At 35.0% G+C, this 20,867-nt stretch overlaps 1 protein-coding gene and 2 long non-coding RNA genes across 3 annotated transcripts; 1 reads left to right on the forward strand and 2 right to left on the reverse strand.

Annotated features, from left to right (window-relative positions):
• Positions 1 to 546: 546 nt before the first annotated feature.
• LOC131928517 (uncharacterized) lies at positions 547 to 2,302 on the forward strand. Its single transcript, XR_009383789.1, has 2 exons — positions 547 to 623; positions 2,093 to 2,302. It is a non-coding gene; the product is annotated as an uncharacterized LOC131928517 (long non-coding RNA).
• Positions 2,303 to 8,644: 6,342 nt separating this feature from the next.
• LOC131928514 (uncharacterized) lies at positions 8,645 to 16,541 on the reverse strand. Its single transcript, XM_059284580.1, has 6 exons — positions 16,278 to 16,541; positions 15,696 to 15,784; positions 15,274 to 15,469; positions 10,958 to 11,176; positions 9,471 to 9,542; positions 8,645 to 8,886 (listed from the first exon to the last, which is right to left on the reverse strand). The coding sequence occupies exons 1-6, from the start codon at positions 16,369 to 16,371 to the stop codon at positions 8,645 to 8,647; spliced, it is 912 nt and encodes a 303-aa protein (XP_059140563.1). The 5' UTR covers positions 16,372 to 16,541.
• LOC131928510 (uncharacterized) lies at positions 16,541 to 19,567 on the reverse strand. The gene is made up of 4 exons (XR_009383787.1): positions 19,494 to 19,567; positions 18,156 to 18,204; positions 17,291 to 17,369; positions 16,541 to 16,628 (listed from the first exon to the last, which is right to left on the reverse strand). It is a non-coding gene; the product is annotated as an uncharacterized LOC131928510 (long non-coding RNA).
• Between the last annotated feature and the right edge of the window lie 1,300 nt (positions 19,568 to 20,867).

Raw genomic sequence — 20,867 nt, forward strand, 5'->3', positions numbered from 1 at the left:
ATCTCTCTGTAAAGGTGTCATAAAATTTTCAGCGATTTTAATTTTTTTTTAAACAAACGAATATAACTTACCTTTCTTACGACATATAGATTGATTAATTATTCTCTTTAATATTCTGATAAAATTATCGTTTTATGAAAAGAAACGGACGGATTTTAATGTTTGTACTACACTATTAGTTATTGACATTCTAAAGCCGCACGCCACCCCCCTTTCCCCCCATACTTGAACAACATAACAGAAAAATACAAAACTTTTATTATTAGTAACATGAAATACCGGGAATACCCTATCCTTACATCTTACATTACAGATTATTTTTAGATTGTTGTTGGAGAGCGTCGAAAAAGTATTTGCTTTAAAATTAAACGGAATATTCGGAGAGGATAGGCCTTTGCATTTTTTTTTCAGCAAGGACTTATTTTATTTTCACAAAATGTGTGTGGCAAACGAACTACCTTCCGACCATTCGGCCCGTGGCTAGACTGCAAGAATAACTGCACAGGGAGGAAAAAAAAAACTAATATTTTCTCTCTACTGCGCATGCGTACATCGGGCTTAGATCTATGTTTTACCCAGACACCCCGGTTCTGCATACGCCATTTTGAACATTGTTAACTAAGGTTATTATTTATTTAATGAAATATTCAGAATACTAGGTTGCTGTCTAAAAATTAGTGCAGATTATCTGTTTGTTTTCAAATTTCTGTTGTTGTTTTTTTTTTAAGATTCAAAAAGTTATACAGTTTTGGTGTTGTAAAAATAGAATTTATAACAAGCTAATGTTTCCTTTAATTTGGTGTAAGCCTACTTCTTAAGTTCATCAGGCTATGGGCGCTTCTAAAAAAATTGGATGTTTTATTAGTCGGTTTATTGGGTACTAGTCAAAGAAAAATTGTAGAGTATCAAAATTATAGTTAGGGTACAAGCTGGAGCAGGAGAGGAGTTTTGTCAGTCATGCTTAAGGTTTGGTTCAGAGTTAGAATTAGATTTCCATAATAGCAACACATTAATCTTAAATAAGCCCTTCTGAGGGCTTCTGACTTTTCAATATTTATATTACAATCTAGTTTTTATAATTTATATCCGTATTAATCCATATTAATCCAAGATACAATCCAAAATTATTGCTCACGGTATTATTACTTAAAGACTAAATCCATTTCGTAACCAATTAGTGGATCATGCACATTTACCCCCCCCCCCCCTCCCTACCCCAACACACAGACAAAATTCTAGTGACCTTACGCGTATATAACGTTTCCATTTTCCTCATTTCATCACCAATCGTATTATGTTACAAACTTTGTGGTGGGGCTAACATAACTGCTATTTAAAAAAAAATCTAAAATAATAATGCGATACAAAAATCTAGATCTTTTCATTTGAATTACTAAAAAATATTTGACAACTTTTTAAAGACATCATCTGATTTCATAATTTAAAAATTATAAAACGTACCTGTTCAATGCACATTACGATAGTGGTTAGTAGGAATGAAAATAAACCAGAAACGAGTTACCTACTTCGATATCGAACAGCAAGAATAGCTCAGTCCACGCAATGACAGCGGGAATTCCCATGTGAAACATCTCAAATAGGCCTATGGCTTTGCACGGCGAACGTTTATAATACCGCGTTTACACTTGCGACATGTGTACCATACATGTCTATAAAAAAAACTTCGCTATATGGCTTAAGATAATAGGGGAGCCTACTCACTTATTGCGAAGTTTTTTTTTCTAGACATGTATAGTATACATGTCGCAAGTGTAAACGCGGTATAATAAACGCAAAGTTACATTTTTAAAACACGAATATGGATTTTCTAGTTTAAATCTTTAGCTAGCAACAAGCCGACAAAAAAGCATAGTTATTATTGCATTTTCAAAGTAATCGATACCATAGGTGTTGCTTAGTTATAGCTTTAACTGTAAATGGTATTTATTACATCTGCGTTTCTATAATTACCTATTATAAATACTTTACTCTTGTTTCTTATTAATCTACCAAATGTAATAAGAACGGTTTTTGTAATATACATTTTTATAAATGAATGTATTTAATATTAAACGTAATTTTCATTTCACAGTTCGTCATTTGTCTGAAAACCGCAGAGAGAGGAGGAAACGGCGCCGATGAAATATAACGTGAAACTGGATGTCTGCTGGAAATATTGCCAATAATTTTACACAGAAAGGTTTAACGTATTTTACTCAAAATTCTATGTACGATTCATTTTCTACGAATTGATCTGAAATTGCTGTAAAATTGATAAATAAAGCACTCATTTATTTTTTAACTCAAGAAAATGTGTGTCTAATTTACCTGTTTTGTCATTTTTTATCCACCCATTCATTAGAATTCAGAAAGGTAAAATTGATTTGTCGTACACTAGGAATCTGCGTGGTCGAAAGGTAAAGTGCACGACTGCTAACCAGAAATTCTCGAGTTCGGATCCCCCTACCCCAATCCTTTATTAGTAATATTAAAGCAATCCTGTATTGATTTATATATTCCATGGCGGACCATGATCAGTTGACCTGTTTCTATAACCTCGTCATATGAAGAGATAGTGTGGTCACCACTAATCCCAGCCGCCAGGGACGTCAGTTAATCACAAGTCTAGACCGACATCCATACCTAACACCTTTGGGCTAGCAGTCGAGCGCTCTACCACGCCCCTTTACGACATTGATAATGTCCATCTTTCAGTATTGTCGATTTATATGAAAACTTTTTGCGACATCTTACTACTCTCATTCAGAAATCGTTTTGTAAAAAAAAAAACATCGTAGTATATATTTTTTTCAAAATTAAGATAGCCACGCGACCTATTGCTTGAATATAATGGAAATAACATTTTATGAACAGTAACAAATCAGAAAATATATCTAAATTTGGTTATTAAAAGCAGGAAGATGTTTATTTTCTAAAAAATGAATACTTACATTTGTTTAATGCAGTTTTGAACAAAAGCAGTTCAAATATTTGGGTATATCAATGTAATATTTTTGCCCACAGACTTATCAGTGTGAACGAATACTTAAACAAAATAGAAACTGTCCATTATCCAAGTAGGGCCTACATCACAAATAGAACAGCTCACTGACCGATATCCACATCTATATCCATAAATGAAGTTCCTCACTGTAAATTATCTATTTGAATATCCATTTTAAACATACTAACCGGTCATTACTCACACAAATATCCACTTAAACATCTACTTTTAGTGGTATACACTAATTTACAAAACACATGTATGAAAAAGAATTTCATATACTAAACAAAAAAAAAAACCAAATAAATAGATTAACACTATAATAATGTATTTCGATCACACAATTTTATTTAAAATTATTTTAAAAAAAACGACTTAAAAAGACTATGTTCAGCCTAATGCAAAAGATACCACTACAGGCAAAAGATTGTTAAAGGTAAATAAAATCCTAACTTCAAGAACAGATGCGAATTAAAATGGGTCTTGATAAATAATGTCAAAAATACAACAGGAGCATTAATACACTAAGTTAAAAATAGAAACCTTAAGGTTTATTTATAAGTCTATTTATAGACCGGCCTATCAATGTGTTGTGATGACAATTCAAAACTTTGATAACTTGTACATGTAGCTATAATTAAACGGATGGTATATTTTAATTGATTAAATATTTCAAAGTAAGCATTAAAGCTATTTTTTACATGAACTATATTTTTAAATTTATTTTATTTCATTGTACACAATGTATTAATGTCCGCATTTAAAGATAAATATTTTTTTAAAAATGCGAATTGTTTTAGAATCACTGAACTAACAAGCTGTTTGATATGGTTGCTTGTAGATGTTTTGTTTGGTGTTGTATATTATTACACATGAATGTTGTAAAACTGTGCTTATCCAGTAATGTGGTTAAAATCAATACTACTTACTGCAATGTAAGCTTAGATAACATTAAAAAAAATAATTAAAAACGGTTTACAATCGTTTACATTTAACAGTAGCTTTAAAAACATTCCACTGTCAATTTCTAATTGAGTATAAAATACACTTTCATTAATTAATTAATCCCAAAATCAAAACGATAATGTATTAGTCTATTAATCTTCTGATAAATTAAGTGTAAGAAATTAACAACACGACTACACAATTTAAAACATGAAATCGGTTAGCAATGTTTACATTGTCACGAATTTCCAACTTTTCTATGTTATTACATTACACATAGAAAATGAAATTTTATCTTAAAGCTTAAATTTGAAAAATCTCAAACTCCGTATCATCAGCAAGTTCAGTCAAGTAGAACGCAACAAGGTTGTCCTCTTCCAGGATCTGGGTGCTGCCGTGGGCACGTAACAGGACACCATAGAGTTTGTGCTCGTCCTCGCTGATCCCGAAATCTCGTAAATACTGGATTTTTATCTGAGATAAACGTGTAATTTAACATGTAGGTACAAACGTGATATGCTGATTTAGGTGAAACGGAAGGTGGCTATTCAGTACAAAACATTACATAAAACCTCTGTTACACATTTGAAAAATGCAAAATCAGAACATGTTTACTAGCAAAAACTAACATACATAGCTAATTCCAATAGTAAAGTAAAGAAAAAATCCTCTTTAGATCCATTGGGTAGATGAAATAGAGATCATATGTTTCTGGACTTCAGCATATGAAGGGATAGTGTGGTCAGCACTTTGCCCATGAGCCTTTTTTTCACTAACGTGAGTTAGGTACCCATCAGAGCTGGGAGGACTCTGGGACGTTCTATTGATTTGGACCTGGATTCGAACTCGAGACTTTCGAGTTAGCAGCTTAGCGCTGTACCGCTTATGCCACGCCGTGCCATATTTCCAATAAAACAGCTTGTTTATCATTGACTTGCATTTCACTATATAATACATTCCTATATTCTTACTCTTTCGACAACGCGGCATTCGTCAGTCAACACACCTAATTCTGTGTCGTAAAAATACACACATACATACACACACAACACAGAAACCACGTCTTATAAGTGGGTAGGTCTCATCGAGTAATGTAGGTCTCACCCACACGACATAGAGTAATGTAGGTCTCACCCACACGACATAGAGTAATGTAGGTCTCACCCACACGACATAGAGTAATGTAGGTCTCACCCACACGACATAGAGTAATGTAGGTCTCACCGACACGACATAGAGTAATGTAGGTCTCACCGACACGACATAGAGTAATGTAGGTCTCACCCACACGACATAGAGTAATGTAGGTCTCACCCACACGACATAGAGTAATGTAGGTCTCACCCACACGACATAGAGTAATGTAGGTCTCACCCACACGACATAGAGTAATGTAGGTCTCACCCACACGACATAAAGTAATATAGGTCTCACCCACACGACATAGAGTAATGTAGGTCTCACCGACACGACATAGAGTAATGTAGGTCTCACCGACACGACATAGAGTAATGTAGGTCTCACCGACACGACATAGAGTAATGTAGGTCTCACCGAAACGACATAGAGTAATGTAGGTCTCACCCACACGACATAGAGTAATGTAGGTCTCACCCACACGACATAGAGTAATGTAGGTCTCACCTCCCTGATAGTTCTCCTTACACCAACTTCAACATTTAACCTCTTCGAGCCGTTAGGTAGACGGATCAACTTGATTTCAACAGCTGAACACTCAGCCTCTGAGATATGACACAGGGTTAAAAATATGTGAATTTAACACTTAGACACACGTTTAGTACATTGTGTGTGTTTTTTTGTGTTATATCTAATTGTATCTACTTGTATATAATTGTATATAATTGTATATAATTATGTAAAGATAACTCGCTAGGCAATTTTAAAAGATGTTGCTTATTTTATTCAGTAATTTTCACAAACGCGATTAGATTTATCAAACACTTCTTTGAAAATAGTGTTAACTATCATAAAACACTGTAAAATAACTATCATACCGTCATACTAAATAAAATGATATTTTAGTAAGAAAGATCACTATTTAAACATGTTAAATTTATTGTCCATTACCGTAATTCACTTCATCGCTATCATCATCCATTGCAATCTTGTCAATCGGAAAATTTCCTTTTATGATTGCGGGAAAACCCAAAATAAAAAAGTTCCTTTCGGAATTTCCCATAACATTTAACAACAGACATTTAAATGGTGATTTCATGAAAAAAAATTCCCGTTTTTTTTTCATCTGTTTGTCTTGACTGTCTGCCTACTTGTTTCGTCTGTTTTTATGTCTGTCCGTCCGTCAGTCTGTGCAGGACAATTAAACTACAGTACTTATCCTAAAATGGCAAAACTGGGCTAAATCAACAAAAGTATAATACCAACCTTGGCAGTCATTATTTGTTCGGATATTACATTAATGCGGAATGAATTAAATATCAGGAATCCATATTCATCTGATTTTTTAGATTTTTATGGTGAGTAAATTACAAAATTCGCAAATAAAATCTATTACATTTATACATATAATTTTTACTTTACGCCAGCGATTCTTTCAAACAGCTAAAAAAATAGCAAATAAATGTGTTTTATATATGATTCAATTTTTAAAAATCAGTTCAACAAAAACCCGTTCCATATGTTACTTGGACAGTTGTCCAAATTATAAGACAAATACTCTCATTATGTGACGGGCAGAGATAAAGATATTATATATATATATATATATATATATATATATATATATATATATATATATATATATATATATATATATATATATATATATAATCTAATATATATATATATAATCTAATATATATATATAATCTAATCTAATATATATATATATATATATATATATATATATATATATATATATATAATCTAATATATATATATATATATATATATATATATATATATATATATATATATATATATATATCATAATCCAATCCATACGCTTAGAATTAACTATTGGGTCCTCAGTGCAAGTCTGGCTAAACCCAGACTGGTTACTCCTAACCTTAGTCTAACACACACAAAAAAAGATAATCAACTAAACGTAAATTTTAATGTACAAAAAAAAATAGAACCAGTAATTAAACGTACAGCACAATTGGAATACATTATTAACAAACTAAACATAAGGCATAAATAAACAAACACATTCCTCAACGAAGGGAGACCAATAAATATTTAGACTGAATAAATCTAATAACACACTAATTTTAAAGACACTAAAACTCTGGGATTGAAAACAAATCTAAGACTTAACCCAGCATCACTAAAACCAAACTAGTAAGCTAAACTAACAAAACAGAGTGGGGAAACCCACAAAAAAATTGAACAAAGCATAAAAATAATAATAATACATTTTGCAAAATGTAGGAAAAATACCCTAAAGACAGCACCACGGATTCAGAAACTTACATAAAAACTAATCACACCTCAATTTTAAATCACATATCAACACACACCACATGTGTATCTGACCTGCCGATATCTACAACCTCGTTTTGGTCGAAAGAAAATAAACGAGAAATATCGACAGTCACTTACACAACTTAAACAACGCAAAACATACCAGATGCGTCGCGAGGTGGAGGTGGGGGGTGCGGACCGCACCAGGTGACACCATTTTGGTGTAGGGGGGGGGACAACAAGACAAAAAATGCAAGATATTTAGAAAAAAATATTTTTTGCCATTTCACTGAATGATTAATTACAGTTTGTTAAGTACAAATTTATGATTCCGACAAGTGAGGAGGGCATGACACCAGAGGCGTAGCGACGGAGGGGGGGGGGCTCATTTTAGCTGCTTTTTAAAATTATAAATATAAAAAAATATATGGGGGCGCCAAATTGAAAGTTTTTCCTCGGGCGTCGGGAGGGTTCGCTACGCCTGTGCTTGACCCTTTGACACAAACAAGCAAACCATAGAGAAATCAAGGTTACACCCAGCTGTATTAACATACGACTAAACATAAACATCATGAGTATTAAATTTAAACACTTTAAGGCTTTTACCGGGAGAGGGTGTGAAAACAACTGCAAAATTTACAGTGAAAAACAGAAAACGGGGGTGACACCGGGAGGTACTGCGTGACACATGACCTAGCGACGCCACTGAAACACACAGATCCAAATAAAAGAATATACAACTACCTCCGACACAAGGAGCCAACAAGACACAGCGCAGGGTGAAAATAAAAAGTTGAGATTCCCTCGTTATCGGTTTAAATACTCGTAAACCGGAAGTCTACAACTTTAATTGAGTAAGCTAAGCATTGGTGTAAGCTCTTAAGTAATGCCCATGTCGTATATACATTCGATACAATGTACCTCGTTTATGATCTAAGTTATAGTCTTATCTACATTTTTAAGTCTTTAAGCGATTGTATTTTATTTACACCTGTATTAAACTATAGTAAAAATCAATTAAGAGATTCGTTATGTAGATATATAATATATGGCTGAGAAAACTTAAGCGTATCCTAATTAAAAAATAATATACAATAACATGTTTAAAAACCCTAATGAAAAGCAAGGGTTACTATATTATGTATACATAAAACAATATAAGATGTACAAGATTATAAAAATGTCTAAGAAAGAGTAAATAAAAATGTGAGGTTCAAGGTAGCAACGTAGCACTCCATGTGAAAAAAAAAACTAGCTAGTGTTGACTCCCCTCCGGCAGAACGATTTTGACACACATTTATATGTGGTGACTTTGTTGCAAGAGAAAACCACCACAATGACAAAGAACAAAACGACTACAGCGCATAGCGAAACACCAAAGACGGTTCTACGCCATTTGCTTGCTGCTTTGCGTTCTCTGGCCGTCAGATGTTCCGATGTGATATTATTTTCACTCATTGGCTCCAACTCTCTTATTGTGGTAGCTAATAGTACTGATAAAAAAGTAGAATTTCAATAAGAATAATGATAAAAATGGTTGTTTAATGTATGAAACACAATGGTATAAGCAAATTTTATATATATATATATATATATATATATATATATATATATATATATATATATATATATATATATATATATATATATCCTGTCCATATCAATACACACACATATGTGTGTAATATATATATATATATATATATATATATATATATATATATATATATATATATATATATATATATATTATATATATATGTGTGTGTGTGTGTGTGTGTGTGTGTTTGTGTTTGTGTGAGAGTGTGTGTTACGGGAGATTAAAAGTGCTTAATTCTTAATCTACGAACTAATAATTAAGGAACCCAATAGAGTGGCGTAGTGAAAGAGATAAACCGGTTTAGAAACAAGAAATGATATCTGACACCTAAATGCGCTATGGACCGAGCAGTCTTCAAATGTTGCTTTTATTTCTGGAATAGTCCTTGCAGCTTAACGTGAAACTTTACTTGGTCCACCCTATTAAAACCGCTTATCCTTAGTAAACTTACTGCTCTCAAATTTAAAACGTACGTACCTTTCTCGTCAAGTGTATACACCTCGACTCCACTTTTCCAACCAAAGACGTTACTAACCTGACAAGATATTTCTGGGGGGAAAAAATAAAGCATGCCTTATAATTTGGACAATTTTCACTTTCTTGTATATACGAAGTATAGAGAAAGTCTTGTAATCGTGCAAAAAAAAATCGATTTTTTCAAATCTCGACGTTTAACACCTCACTGATACGGAAAAACATAATTTTGCAATCTTGCCCATATGTCTGTGTGTCTGTCTGTCTGTCTGTCTGTCTGTCTCTGTGTGTAAACACGATAACGTGAGTACCGTTACAGCTAGGTTGATGAAATTTCATATATTAGTATTTTATCAAAATCGTAGATTGAGCGATTTCCGATAACTGGAAGTGGTACTTTTTCTACTTTGAATTTTTTTAAAGCCTATAACTTGAGTACTATTTCAGATAGATAAATGAAATTTCACATGTAAGTAAAAGATCTAATTCTCTACCATATGTCGAATTTTGAGTAATTTCCATTGACCTGAACTACTAATTTACGCTACTTTCGATTTATCAAAAAAACGCATGTAAATTTATTGAGTACTAATAATATTGCGCACTATTATGAACATCTTTATTTGCGTTCGCTTGGTGCGCAATTCTTTTTTCTATGAGATTCTATTCTATTTTAAAAAGTTTAAGTATTTAAAATGGATTAAAAATCATAACTATATCCCGAGTTCCCATTCTCTGTTGTTTTATATAAGAATATTCGAGAAAGTTTAGGGGAGATCACTCCCGGTTTATTTTAAAAAGCATGTTTTTGAATTTTGGTTCCGGTGATTAAGTCCATCGAGAGACCATGAGATAACCCAGCTCTAATGGGTACCCGATTTTTAGTCGTGTACGTCAAAGGTTTGTAAAATGATGATCATCTTAATGACATACGCCAAAGTCAACGAAAAGAACTAACTCAAAATCGTTTTACCAATTCCAAATTTAAAGGTCAATATGAGGTAAATACACAACACAGTATTGTGTTGTGCATACCACTGGTATACACGCAGTGTTTCTTCCAGACTTTTTTTCCGGGAGGCACTTAACATTTCCGGGGGCGGAGGGGGGAGGGGTCGGACACTGTTAAAAGTATATATTTTCTACATAACTTCCATTTCGTTCGGGGGGTATACTTTTTCGGGAAGGGGGGGGGGGTGTGACGGATTTAATACATGTCTAGACGTTGGGACCCATGAAGGGAAACAAAATCGTTTTTAAATTCGTTTGAAACAATCAGATTATGATATTTTTTCTTACAGTTTTCTCCAAGAAGGGGGGGGGGCTTGAAAATTTTGAGAGGGGTGCTCTTAAATTTCCAGTGGGGGTGGAAGGTGTCGGACACCTGTTTAAGTATATATTCTCTAAATATTTCTTTTCTTTTTCTTTGGTTGCGCCCTCCCCCCTCCCCGAAGAGATGCCGTAAAGAACCTCCTCTGAAGCGAGTGTACCTTGTAGGCCGAATGAAAGCGATAAGTCCAGCGTGAAGACGGAGTTATGACTTCCCTGACTTATGTCCAATCCGGGCTGGCTGTGTTGTATCAGGTTGTTGACTCGCCAGGTGAACTCGCTTGTGACGTCACTGGAGTCTGTTCTAGCGCACGTGCATACAATACGACCAGGTGTGTTGTTCGAAGTTGAGCACGCTATTTTGTTGACCTGTGGGTTCTCTAGAGAAAGTTAATATGTGTGTTCACAGTTAGGTTTAGAGTACATTGAGTAAACTACGTATAATACATGTTTTGACACATGGTTAGTAAGATGTTAATAATAGATGTAAAATTGAATTTGTATTGGTTTGGTGATGTTTGTTTCATTGTTTGTTTAAATTTAAGTGAAGATTTTAGTAAAGTATTGTGTTTTAAAATATTACTCGGAGTTTTTAATAATAATACTTTTTTAGTTAAGACAAATTATGTTTTGCGGTAGAATTGGCTTAATTAGCATTATCAGTGGCGTAGCCAGGATCGTCTCATGGGGGGGGTTCCAATTTTTTTCCAGCATTTTATATATATATATATAGACGCAATAACAGTACTAGAACACAGCAAACAGATAAAAGTACTTATAACATTACTTACCTATAATCGTAGTTCAAGTCTTCTTGGACTCTTGGCTAATTCATCAAGAACCTCATCCGCTAAAATTTCAATTTGTCGGTGAATATTTAATAATGCCAATCCATTTAGTCTATCCTCGCAAGTAGTATTTCGCAAGTACGTTTTTAGCCGTCTGAGAGTGGAAAAAGAGCGTTCGCTAACGGCAGTTGTTACAGGCAATGTTACAAATATTTGCAGTAGTTTGTGTACTGTTGGAAATATTTTTACGTCACACATTAAAAAAGCTTGATGAGCGTTTTGCGGTACATTTCCACTTGTAATAATGTGGCGCCACCACAGTTTCAGTTCTCCAATGCTTTCATCGATGACACTGCTGTTAATCAAACTTTCATATTTTTGCATAAGTATTATGGCATTCTTTTCCTGTTCTTTGGTAAAACCCGAGTCATTGGGTAAAAGACACATAAAACCTCTCAAAACAGATTTATGTTTTAGCAATCTGTCTCCTATTTGACATATAACCGAATCAAGGAAAGGAATAAATACAGCTATTCTGTAATACTCTTCAGGCGTATTTGCCATAACATTGCAGCGTTGAATTTGTTTTCCAGCTCGACGTGGAATAAGTATATCTATGTCGAAGTCCTCACAAATGTCTTTGACTTCATTAAATACGGTAGTAAATTCTGATTCAGCATCCTTCCGCATATTCACTAGTAGGCTACTTGAATCTTCTGTAAATTTTAGAGCCGCAGATAGATCAAAGTTTTCTGTTTGGAGTATTCTGCTGACAGGAAGTGTTATTGCAAAGATTTTTGAGATAACTCTAAGAGAAACTTGAAACTCAAGACTCCTAATTGCTCCTAAAAGTTGAACCGCTGTTGAAGAAGTTGTTGTATCGTGCCAGGATGACATAATTTCCAGTGCATCAACAGTTGCTTTTTGAAGCTGTATAAAAACGTTGACAGACTCATGACGCTCAATCCATCTGGTTGCGCACAATCGTTTAAGTCGAGATGCTGATGCTTTAGGTGTTAATTTCTCTATTGAATTTGCAAGCAAAGATTGTCGTTTTGGTGTGTTAAAAAAGTTGTATGTACTATTAAGAATTCCCATACAGTTTCTCACAGCTGGTAGTTCGCAGGCATCAGAAAGTGCTAGGTTTAGACTGTGAGATGCGCAATGCACGTAAATAGCCAAATCAAATTTCTCAGCAACATATTGTTGCGTCCCATGAAGTCGACCACTCATTGCAGCGGCTCCATCATATCCTTGACCTATCATAAAATTACCGTCTATGTGTAAATTTGCTAGAGTGTCCATTAAAACATTTGCAAGTCCTTTGCCTGTTAGATCAGTTACACCTACAAACTGTAGGAAATCCTCCCTTATTTTCTTTATGTCGTTATCATAGTAGCGAACACACAACGAAAATTGCTCCATACCAGCTATATCACTAGTTTCATCGGCTAAGACAGAAAACAATTTAACAGAAGTAATTTTCGCAACAATCTTTTGAACAATTAATTTATTGCACACATTTATCACTTCATTCTGAATGGTGGGACTTAAGTATCTTGCATTTTTTGAAGAATTTTCTAGATGATGTTTAAGTGTTTCGTCTCCACCCATGGCTTTGTATCTTAAAAGAGCTCGAAAATTTCCATCATTTTCGTCAGGATCCTCCAACTGAAAATTTCCGAAATCCCTGTGCCCCCTAAGTGCAAGACCTTGTCGGCCGCAAAAAATTATAGTTTCTATTATGGGCGCTAACCTTAAACGATTTTCTAGAATTTGTTGACTTACTGATGAGTTCAAGGCGATGTTAATAGGTTCTATTTTTTTCTCCATAACCGATTTACGATTTTGGGAAAGTAAAATTGCTCTTTTATGATATTCACATTGCTGGTGCTCATTAAACTTGTCTGTTGCCTTTTTCCAGTTTGAAAATGGAATTTGTGATAACTTACCTAAAGGCTGACTACCTACACCACCATAATTCAAACTAAACAAAACACAATATTTGCAAAATGCGCCATCAAGTAATTTGGAATAAGTCAACCAGTTCCACCTAAGTAGCCACGAATATTGAAACTTTAAATTTCTTTGTCCGCTTGCTGGAAATTTAAAAAGTTCTTCGGGACGCCAGATGTTTTCTAATAAACACAACCGTGTATCATCTGTAATAACTCCTTTGATAAAATTGCCGATATCATTTGCATAAGAAACAGTCAAAGGTGCTTAATTTATGGAAATTTCTTGATGTAATGTAGTTTGAGAGTCAATAGTACCATCTTCATTTTTATCATTTTCAGTTTTATTTTTCTTTGTAAAGAAATCAGTTAATAAAGTAGTTTTAAATTTCCTTTTTCCATCCGACATCATTAAAATGAATTTAAATTGCTTTAATTATCAAAAAGATACACATTAAAACACGACTATGCGAATAAGAAAATAAATAATTATTGGTCTTTCTTTTCTGACCGTCTAAAAATGACTACTGTAGGTTCCTGGCTCTACATCTATATTTAACCACCTACGCAGTTTTTATATCTACCAACACTAAGTTTTGTGTCAACAATTGTGGGTCCAGCCCACGCTTTCCTGCCAGATGTGCATCCGGTAGTAATTGAAACGTACCCATATTCAAACCCCCCTCACCCCCCCCCCCCCTGTCACACCCTTTAACTGATAACCTTGTGTCCTCTGCCATCTTTATCATTTTCAGTTTACTTATCTTTTTAAAAATTAAATAGTTTTCAGTTTCCCTGTTTCATCCGCCATTAGTGAAATGAATTTCAAATGTTTTGAAGTAGTAAAAACATACACATTATAGAACCTCAATGCGAATAATAATCAATTCCTTTTTTTTTTTTTTTTTTAAATTTCTAGGCGCTTTCCGGTTGCACTACAATCATATTAGACAACAAAGGCCTACCCACGTAGCCCACCCCTCCCCATTCGACACTCCTTAACTGATCTAACCTTGGCCAACTTTCCCTTGGCCTACTGCGTTCCAGATTATTATACTTAACTTTAGCACGATAATAAAATTCATAACTAAATTCTACAGGCAATTCTCATCACAATGATATACATTGTTGTTCTAGAGGCTGCCAGGTTAAGTGTTTAGTGTTTAAGCCCTAAATAATATCGACACAAGTCAATAGCTGTAGCTTAACGTGAAAAGGTAGTCATATTGGGGGTACATGGGGGGGGTTATAACCCCCCCTAACCCCCCCCCCCTGCCTACGCCACTGAGCATTATAGTAAAATTGGAATTACTATCAGTATATAGCGAAGTTTAGTTCGCAATGCATGCTTAATTATCAGGCCGATAAATCTTTTTTCTCCATCAAAATACTTGTCGTAAATGTTACCTTTCGGCATCACTAAGCTGAAGTTTTTAAAAAAAAACTATCAACTTAATAAAAACCCAATATTTATATCTGAGAAAATCTCTTCCAAGGCCAAATGCAGACTTTTCAAAAGTAATGTCCTTAGCGAGTGCTAGAAAGTAACAACCGTCACCAGCAGATCACCGGAAAATTGTCTAACACCGACAAAAGTGGAGTGAGCTTTCTGTGGCGGCGCTTTTTGTCGTAGGCACAAAAATTAAAAGCTGATGATTAGATATATAATTGTGAAGCTCCGTTTGAAAACTCTCTGTGTTAGAAATCTGAACCTACACTAAAAATGAACCATACCTAAAACAAAAGAATGTTCTATTTCATAACTCAGCGTGGCGCTTGAGTTCCTCAGGCGTATGAACAAGTAGATCACAAGGCTGTTGCTTCCGAAAGGTAAATCTTTTTTGGGGACCAGTAAGTGACAAAGATTACCATGACGGGTGTGATTTAGGAACAAATATTTGCTGCTAGATGGTCCAAAACACACAGACATCTGACAAAAAAAATTTGTACAAGAAATAAAATATGCCAGATAATTTATTCTTCAATTGTAAATGTATATTATATATTTATATATATATACATATATATATATATATATAGTTTTTTTTGTAAAAAATAAATACATTTGTTCTTCGTTTTCTATTAAACTCGATTAATTTAGAAACTACCAAAGTCTACGATAATTCAAACTGATTCAAAGCTAGAAAAAAAAGTACCTTTAGTGAATGTATTAATCTTGGATAAGTACAGGTAATGTTCAGTCCATCGATTGCCCAGTTCAGACTACAAGTTGGATCAACTGGCTCTATATTATATACATATATACATATATATATATATATATATATATATATATATATATATATATATATATATATATATATATATATATATATATATATGTATGTATTTAGTTATTTATTTATTTATTTATTTATTTATGTGGCAATAAGCTGTATGGGGAGGGAGGTTGATCCATTGTACAACATATATATACAAATAAAGTGGTGCTGCACACTGAATATTTGAAAGAGGCAATTTGTAATAAGCTATTCCTAAAGCGAGGGCCTATTACAATTACGATATCTGTATGCATAAAGATATATACATACATAGTGCATACATAAAATACATACAACTATTTTTTAAAATCAGACATGAGAAAACGTGTTTTTCCTAGCTCTCAAGCCATGGGGGATGGACTAGTGGGAGAGATCTACAGTTGAACTCTACTTCCCTTGCCCCACACTTTACTATCTTGCAAGCAAACTACTAACTCAATCAGATAGCTAACCTACCATTCACTTGAATCTCCTGAGAGAAGTAGACACGTTGTTTGGGATTGGCTTTGTGCGTGATCAGTCTCCAGCTACCCCTCACGGTTTCGAACATGGGTCTAGTCACGTTAATCAAAAGTAAAGTGAACCGCAGCTTCCTGTTGCTCAATTTTTCAACCCAAGCCCTGAGCCACGTCTTGTCCTCTTGGGCGTTTAAGCAGTACAGAGACTCGATGTTACAGTCAGCGAAGGTGTCTTTATAATTATAACTGTCTCTCACCCACCAAAGATTCTGTTCGCCTTCCGGGATATTATCCGTAAAGCTTAACTCGTAGTTCCAGTTGTCTCTGTTCAAAAACTTTTTGAACGTTCCTGTAACAAGTCAGAATATTACATCAAACAATAGCATTTATGTATGGTCGTCCATCAATTACGTCACACACCCATAGAAGAAAGAGGGGGGGGGGAGTAATTTTATGACAACTTAAGGTTGCATTTTTTAAAGGTTGCATTTTTCAAAGTAATGTTAGAAACTTGAAAATTTCAGCAGTTATTTCACGTTTTTTTTTTTTTTAAAAAAAAACACTGTGTTTGTAAATTGGAATTATTAAATATATTCAAAGATGACCGAGCTCAGAAAATATATTTTTAAACGAAAATGTTTTTAGAAACAACTATTACTGACATTTTGAGGGGAGTGAGGTGTATTTTACGGTCCAGAGGCGTAGCGTGGAGAGGGGCGGGGTACATAAATCCCCGGGCGCCGACCCCAAGGGGCGCAAAGTGGGTTGGAAAAAAATTAAAAGCTCATTTTAGCTGCAGTTTTGCATTATAAATATAAAAAATATATGGGGGGGGGGGCGCAAATTGAATGTTTGTCTCCGGGGGGGGGGGAGCCAAATTGAAAATTTGTACCGTGAAGGGTCGCTACGCCTCTGATTTTACCTATCGTGAGTGAGGCACAAAACAGACCAGGGACGTTCTGTTGACATGAACATATGTGTTTAAAATAGGTATTCAAAATAAGGTCCAACCTTTGCATTGTGCCAGCGATGTCATCCATATGAAAAGATATGATGCATATATGTATGATACACATATGTATGTGGAACCCTGTTAATAAGAAAAAATAATAATTCATTTAGCACGTACTGTACATATTCTCTGGCGCAGTACAATCTAGATATTGTCAGATTTGCACAACTTAACAATATAAACATGAGGAAAAAAATCAAAATGTCTTTTTGTATGGATCTTATTCAAAAAACTGTATAGGTTTTAAGAGTATCCTAAACCTTTATTATACTTAAATGTAACGATAGAATCTAACTCGTAAGAATATTTGTTTTAGTGATCTCTGAGTCTTGGAAGACAGTCTGCAGCATAATGCTTTGTTAGCGTCCCCACCACCGTAGGCATTTTATCTGCCTTGTCTCTATTTCTTTAACAATGTGTTTTGAGATCAAGGAATATCTCGATATTCTTGCAGTGGGCTTTTTGAACATATCACATTACAGCGGCGTAGTCAGGGGGGGGGGGGGGGGGGGGGGGTGTTAGGGGGGTTATAACCCCTCCCATGGACCCCTACCCCTATATATATATATATATATATATATATATATATATATATATATATATATATATATATATATCCTATATATATATCCTCTCTCTCTCTATATATATATATATATAATTATATATATATATATATATATATATATATATATATATATATATATATATATATATATATATATATATATATATATATATATGATTTTATACATAAGGAAAAATGTTTGAACCCCTCCCATGACCACTTCCTGGCTACGCCACTGTCACCCTAATTACAGGAACATCTAACCAATACTAATTAATAAGCCAGTGTATACTTACCATAGTCAACTGCTTCCGAAATAGACATATCAAATTGAGGGTTTGGCTTCTGTATCAAACAATAGCGAAAAAAGTAGCCAAGTATTAGACCAAAAAAAAAAAGAAGTGTTTATTCTCTAAAATCTAAAACAAAAGATAAGAGAGTTAACTTTGTCTAGACTGGTTTTCGTATAAGCTGGTAAAATGTGATCATATTGGGCTACTGTTTATTTAATTATTTTTTTTAATTTGCCTTTTGGGGATTTTTTTAAAAGTAATGATTTGGGTATTTGGCACCTATCATTTTTACCCCCCCCCCCCTCCTCCCGAAGAAAGTCTACAGTATAACTAATACTTTTGCCAGTGTCCGCTCCCCACCCCCTGGAAAAAAAGGCTCAAAGAAACATTGATAGTGAAATAAGACCACTTCGCCAACATTTTTACAACTACAAAACCTAAATTAAATCACGACAGTCGAGAAATTAAAAAAAAACGTCTATTGTAGTTTTCGAGCCTTGCGATTTATAACGATTACGATTGAACACTATTTTTCAGAGGCGCAACGACTCTTCCAGACGCCCGCGGACAAACCTTCAATTTGGCGACCCCCATCGGGAGCAAATTTTCAATTTGCACCCCCCCCCCCCTCAAACTTTCGATTTGCACCCCCCCCTCAAACTTTTGATGTGCACCCCCCCCCCCCTCAAACTGTTTATAATGCAGCTAAAATGACATTTTAATTTGTTTTTACAACCTATTTTGGCGCACCCCTAAGGTCGGCGCCCGGGGACATATGTACCCCCCTGCCCTCCCCCCCCCCCCCCACTCCCCCATCGCTACGCCTCTGCTATTTTTAAAACAGAATTCTATGATATGATACTTTTCGATTACGTGTCACTCTTGTGCTATTTTTAGACCAACTTAGACCAGTTGGGCAATCAACACATAAACACAGCAAAATACTTAAAATACCTAGATCTATCATAAATAAAGTGAAGCATACGTATAATCAAACAATTTCTTTACAATTAGGCCTACTTTGTTCAGCTAAATTATCTTCCTTCAGTACTATTGTTTCCTTGATAGACTTGCAAGCACATTTAAAAGATTTATTTTGTTTCATCGATTCAAATTAAAGTCTAATTATTGTCATATTTTAATGCTTCTCGTAATTAAATGTTTTCATATAAAAAACGAAAGGTTTATTGATGGAATTACAACATTCCAAACAAACGTTTCTTTTAGAATTATGCCTAATTATTTTAATTTAAAGTCTATTCCTGTGTTATTTGTTATACAGGGTAAAAATCATTTGTTACATATTGTAACTCACCAAATGAACACGGTGAAAATACTTACTCATAATGAAATTTCAACTTAGGCAAAAGTAGATGTTTTTATTACTAGGAACACACAAAAACGGTAGATCTCCATTACAGCCGTGGTAGTGAGTAACGGGAATTCCCGATTGCTTACGTCATTTGCGGATTTATACGTAAGGCGTCGATAGATTTTTGAATATTTGTGTGTATGTTATTTGAACGTAAACGTGAGAATATAAATCTAAGTTAGAATACAAACCATAAGTGAACAGTGTTTATTTCAGGTTAATTTTCTCTGGAGTGGTGAGTGTGTGGGGGGGGGGGGGGGGGGGGCGGGGGGGGGGGGGGCGGGAGGCTTGTCACTTTCGGAAAAGGGGAAGAAGGGGGGGGTGACTAAATTTTCCTAGAAGACACTGGTAAAACTATATATTTTTATATAAAAACGAGCCGGCCCGCGGCATAACATACGCCGCTATTTAGTTGTTTCTAATTTTCAATAATTCATAATTTGTGAATTCGACATGTACCAACGCTGACACTGAAAAATATTTCTTTAAAACACTATAAGTAGCTCGTTAAGGACCATAACCCCCCCCCCTTCCTTCCCCCCCCCCTCCCCCCCCCCCCCCCCCCTACGTTTAAAATCGTTGGCTCTGCTTGTAAACATTTAGAGTGAACACAGCTCACTAAAACCATGTAGGGGTGGGGAGGTAGGGAGAGCGTTTGCAGCTTGTTTTCTAACTGCTCGAAGAGGAGAATTATATATATAGATCATGTTTTCGTTGGGGGTGGTGGCGGTAATCCTGCTGTTTTCGTTGACTCCTCCCCACGGTGACCTTTTAGCCTCAAATATATGCAATGAGTGAGATCGATGTTTGTAGCCAGTCTTTGGAGGTCTTATACGTGGGGGTGCAGTCAATACTTACTTAAGTGAGGGGGGTCGTCCATAACTGACGTCACACTCGTACAGTAGCGTAGCCAGGATCGTCTCATGGCGGGGGTGGGGGGGGGGGGGGGTCAAATTTTTACCCGGGGACAAACTTTCGATTTACACCCCACCCCCCCCCCTCATACTTTATATATATACCGAGGGGTCTATGGGGGAGGGGTCCGTAATTTTGTGACGGTGTGTGATGAAGGGGAGGGGGGAGGGAGGGTTAGATGGTGTGATGTCACACTTTTGCATTATAAAAATGCAATCTTAGAAAACGAATTTTAGCCGTTATTACGCGTTTTAGAAAACGGTTTTAATAAATTCTAATAGGAATTGATCAAAATACTCTATATTGACAGAGTTCTGACAAAATGTTTGGAAAAATATTGGTGTTTTAAGAAAAATTCACAAGCAATTTTGAGGGGGGGTGGGGGTTGGAGGCTGAGGTGTGACGTCATTTGGGGGGAGGTGGCTTTT

Source organism: Physella acuta, unplaced genomic scaffold (assembly GCF_028476545.2).
Source record: "Physella acuta isolate Inbredline_101_S28 unplaced genomic scaffold, ASM2847654v3 ptg001513l, whole genome shotgun sequence".
Lineage (NCBI taxonomy): Eukaryota > Metazoa > Mollusca > Gastropoda > Physidae > Physella > Physella acuta.

What these genes read in the sequence shown, in the direction of transcription:
- LOC131928514 (XM_059284580.1), bottom strand. Translation starts at nt 16,371, where the DNA reads ATGTTCGAAACCGTGAGGGGTAGCTGGAGACTGATCACGCACAAAGCC. An exon ending in TCAGGAGATTCAAGTGAATG is followed by an intron (nt 15,785 to 16,277) that starts GTAGGTTAGCTA and finishes TATATAATATAG; the next exon opens with AGCCAGTTGATCCAACTTGT. An exon ending in GATTAATACATTCACTAAAG is followed by an intron (nt 15,470 to 15,695) that starts GTACTTTTTTTT and finishes TTTTTTTGTCAG; the next exon opens with ATGTCTGTGTGTTTTGGACC.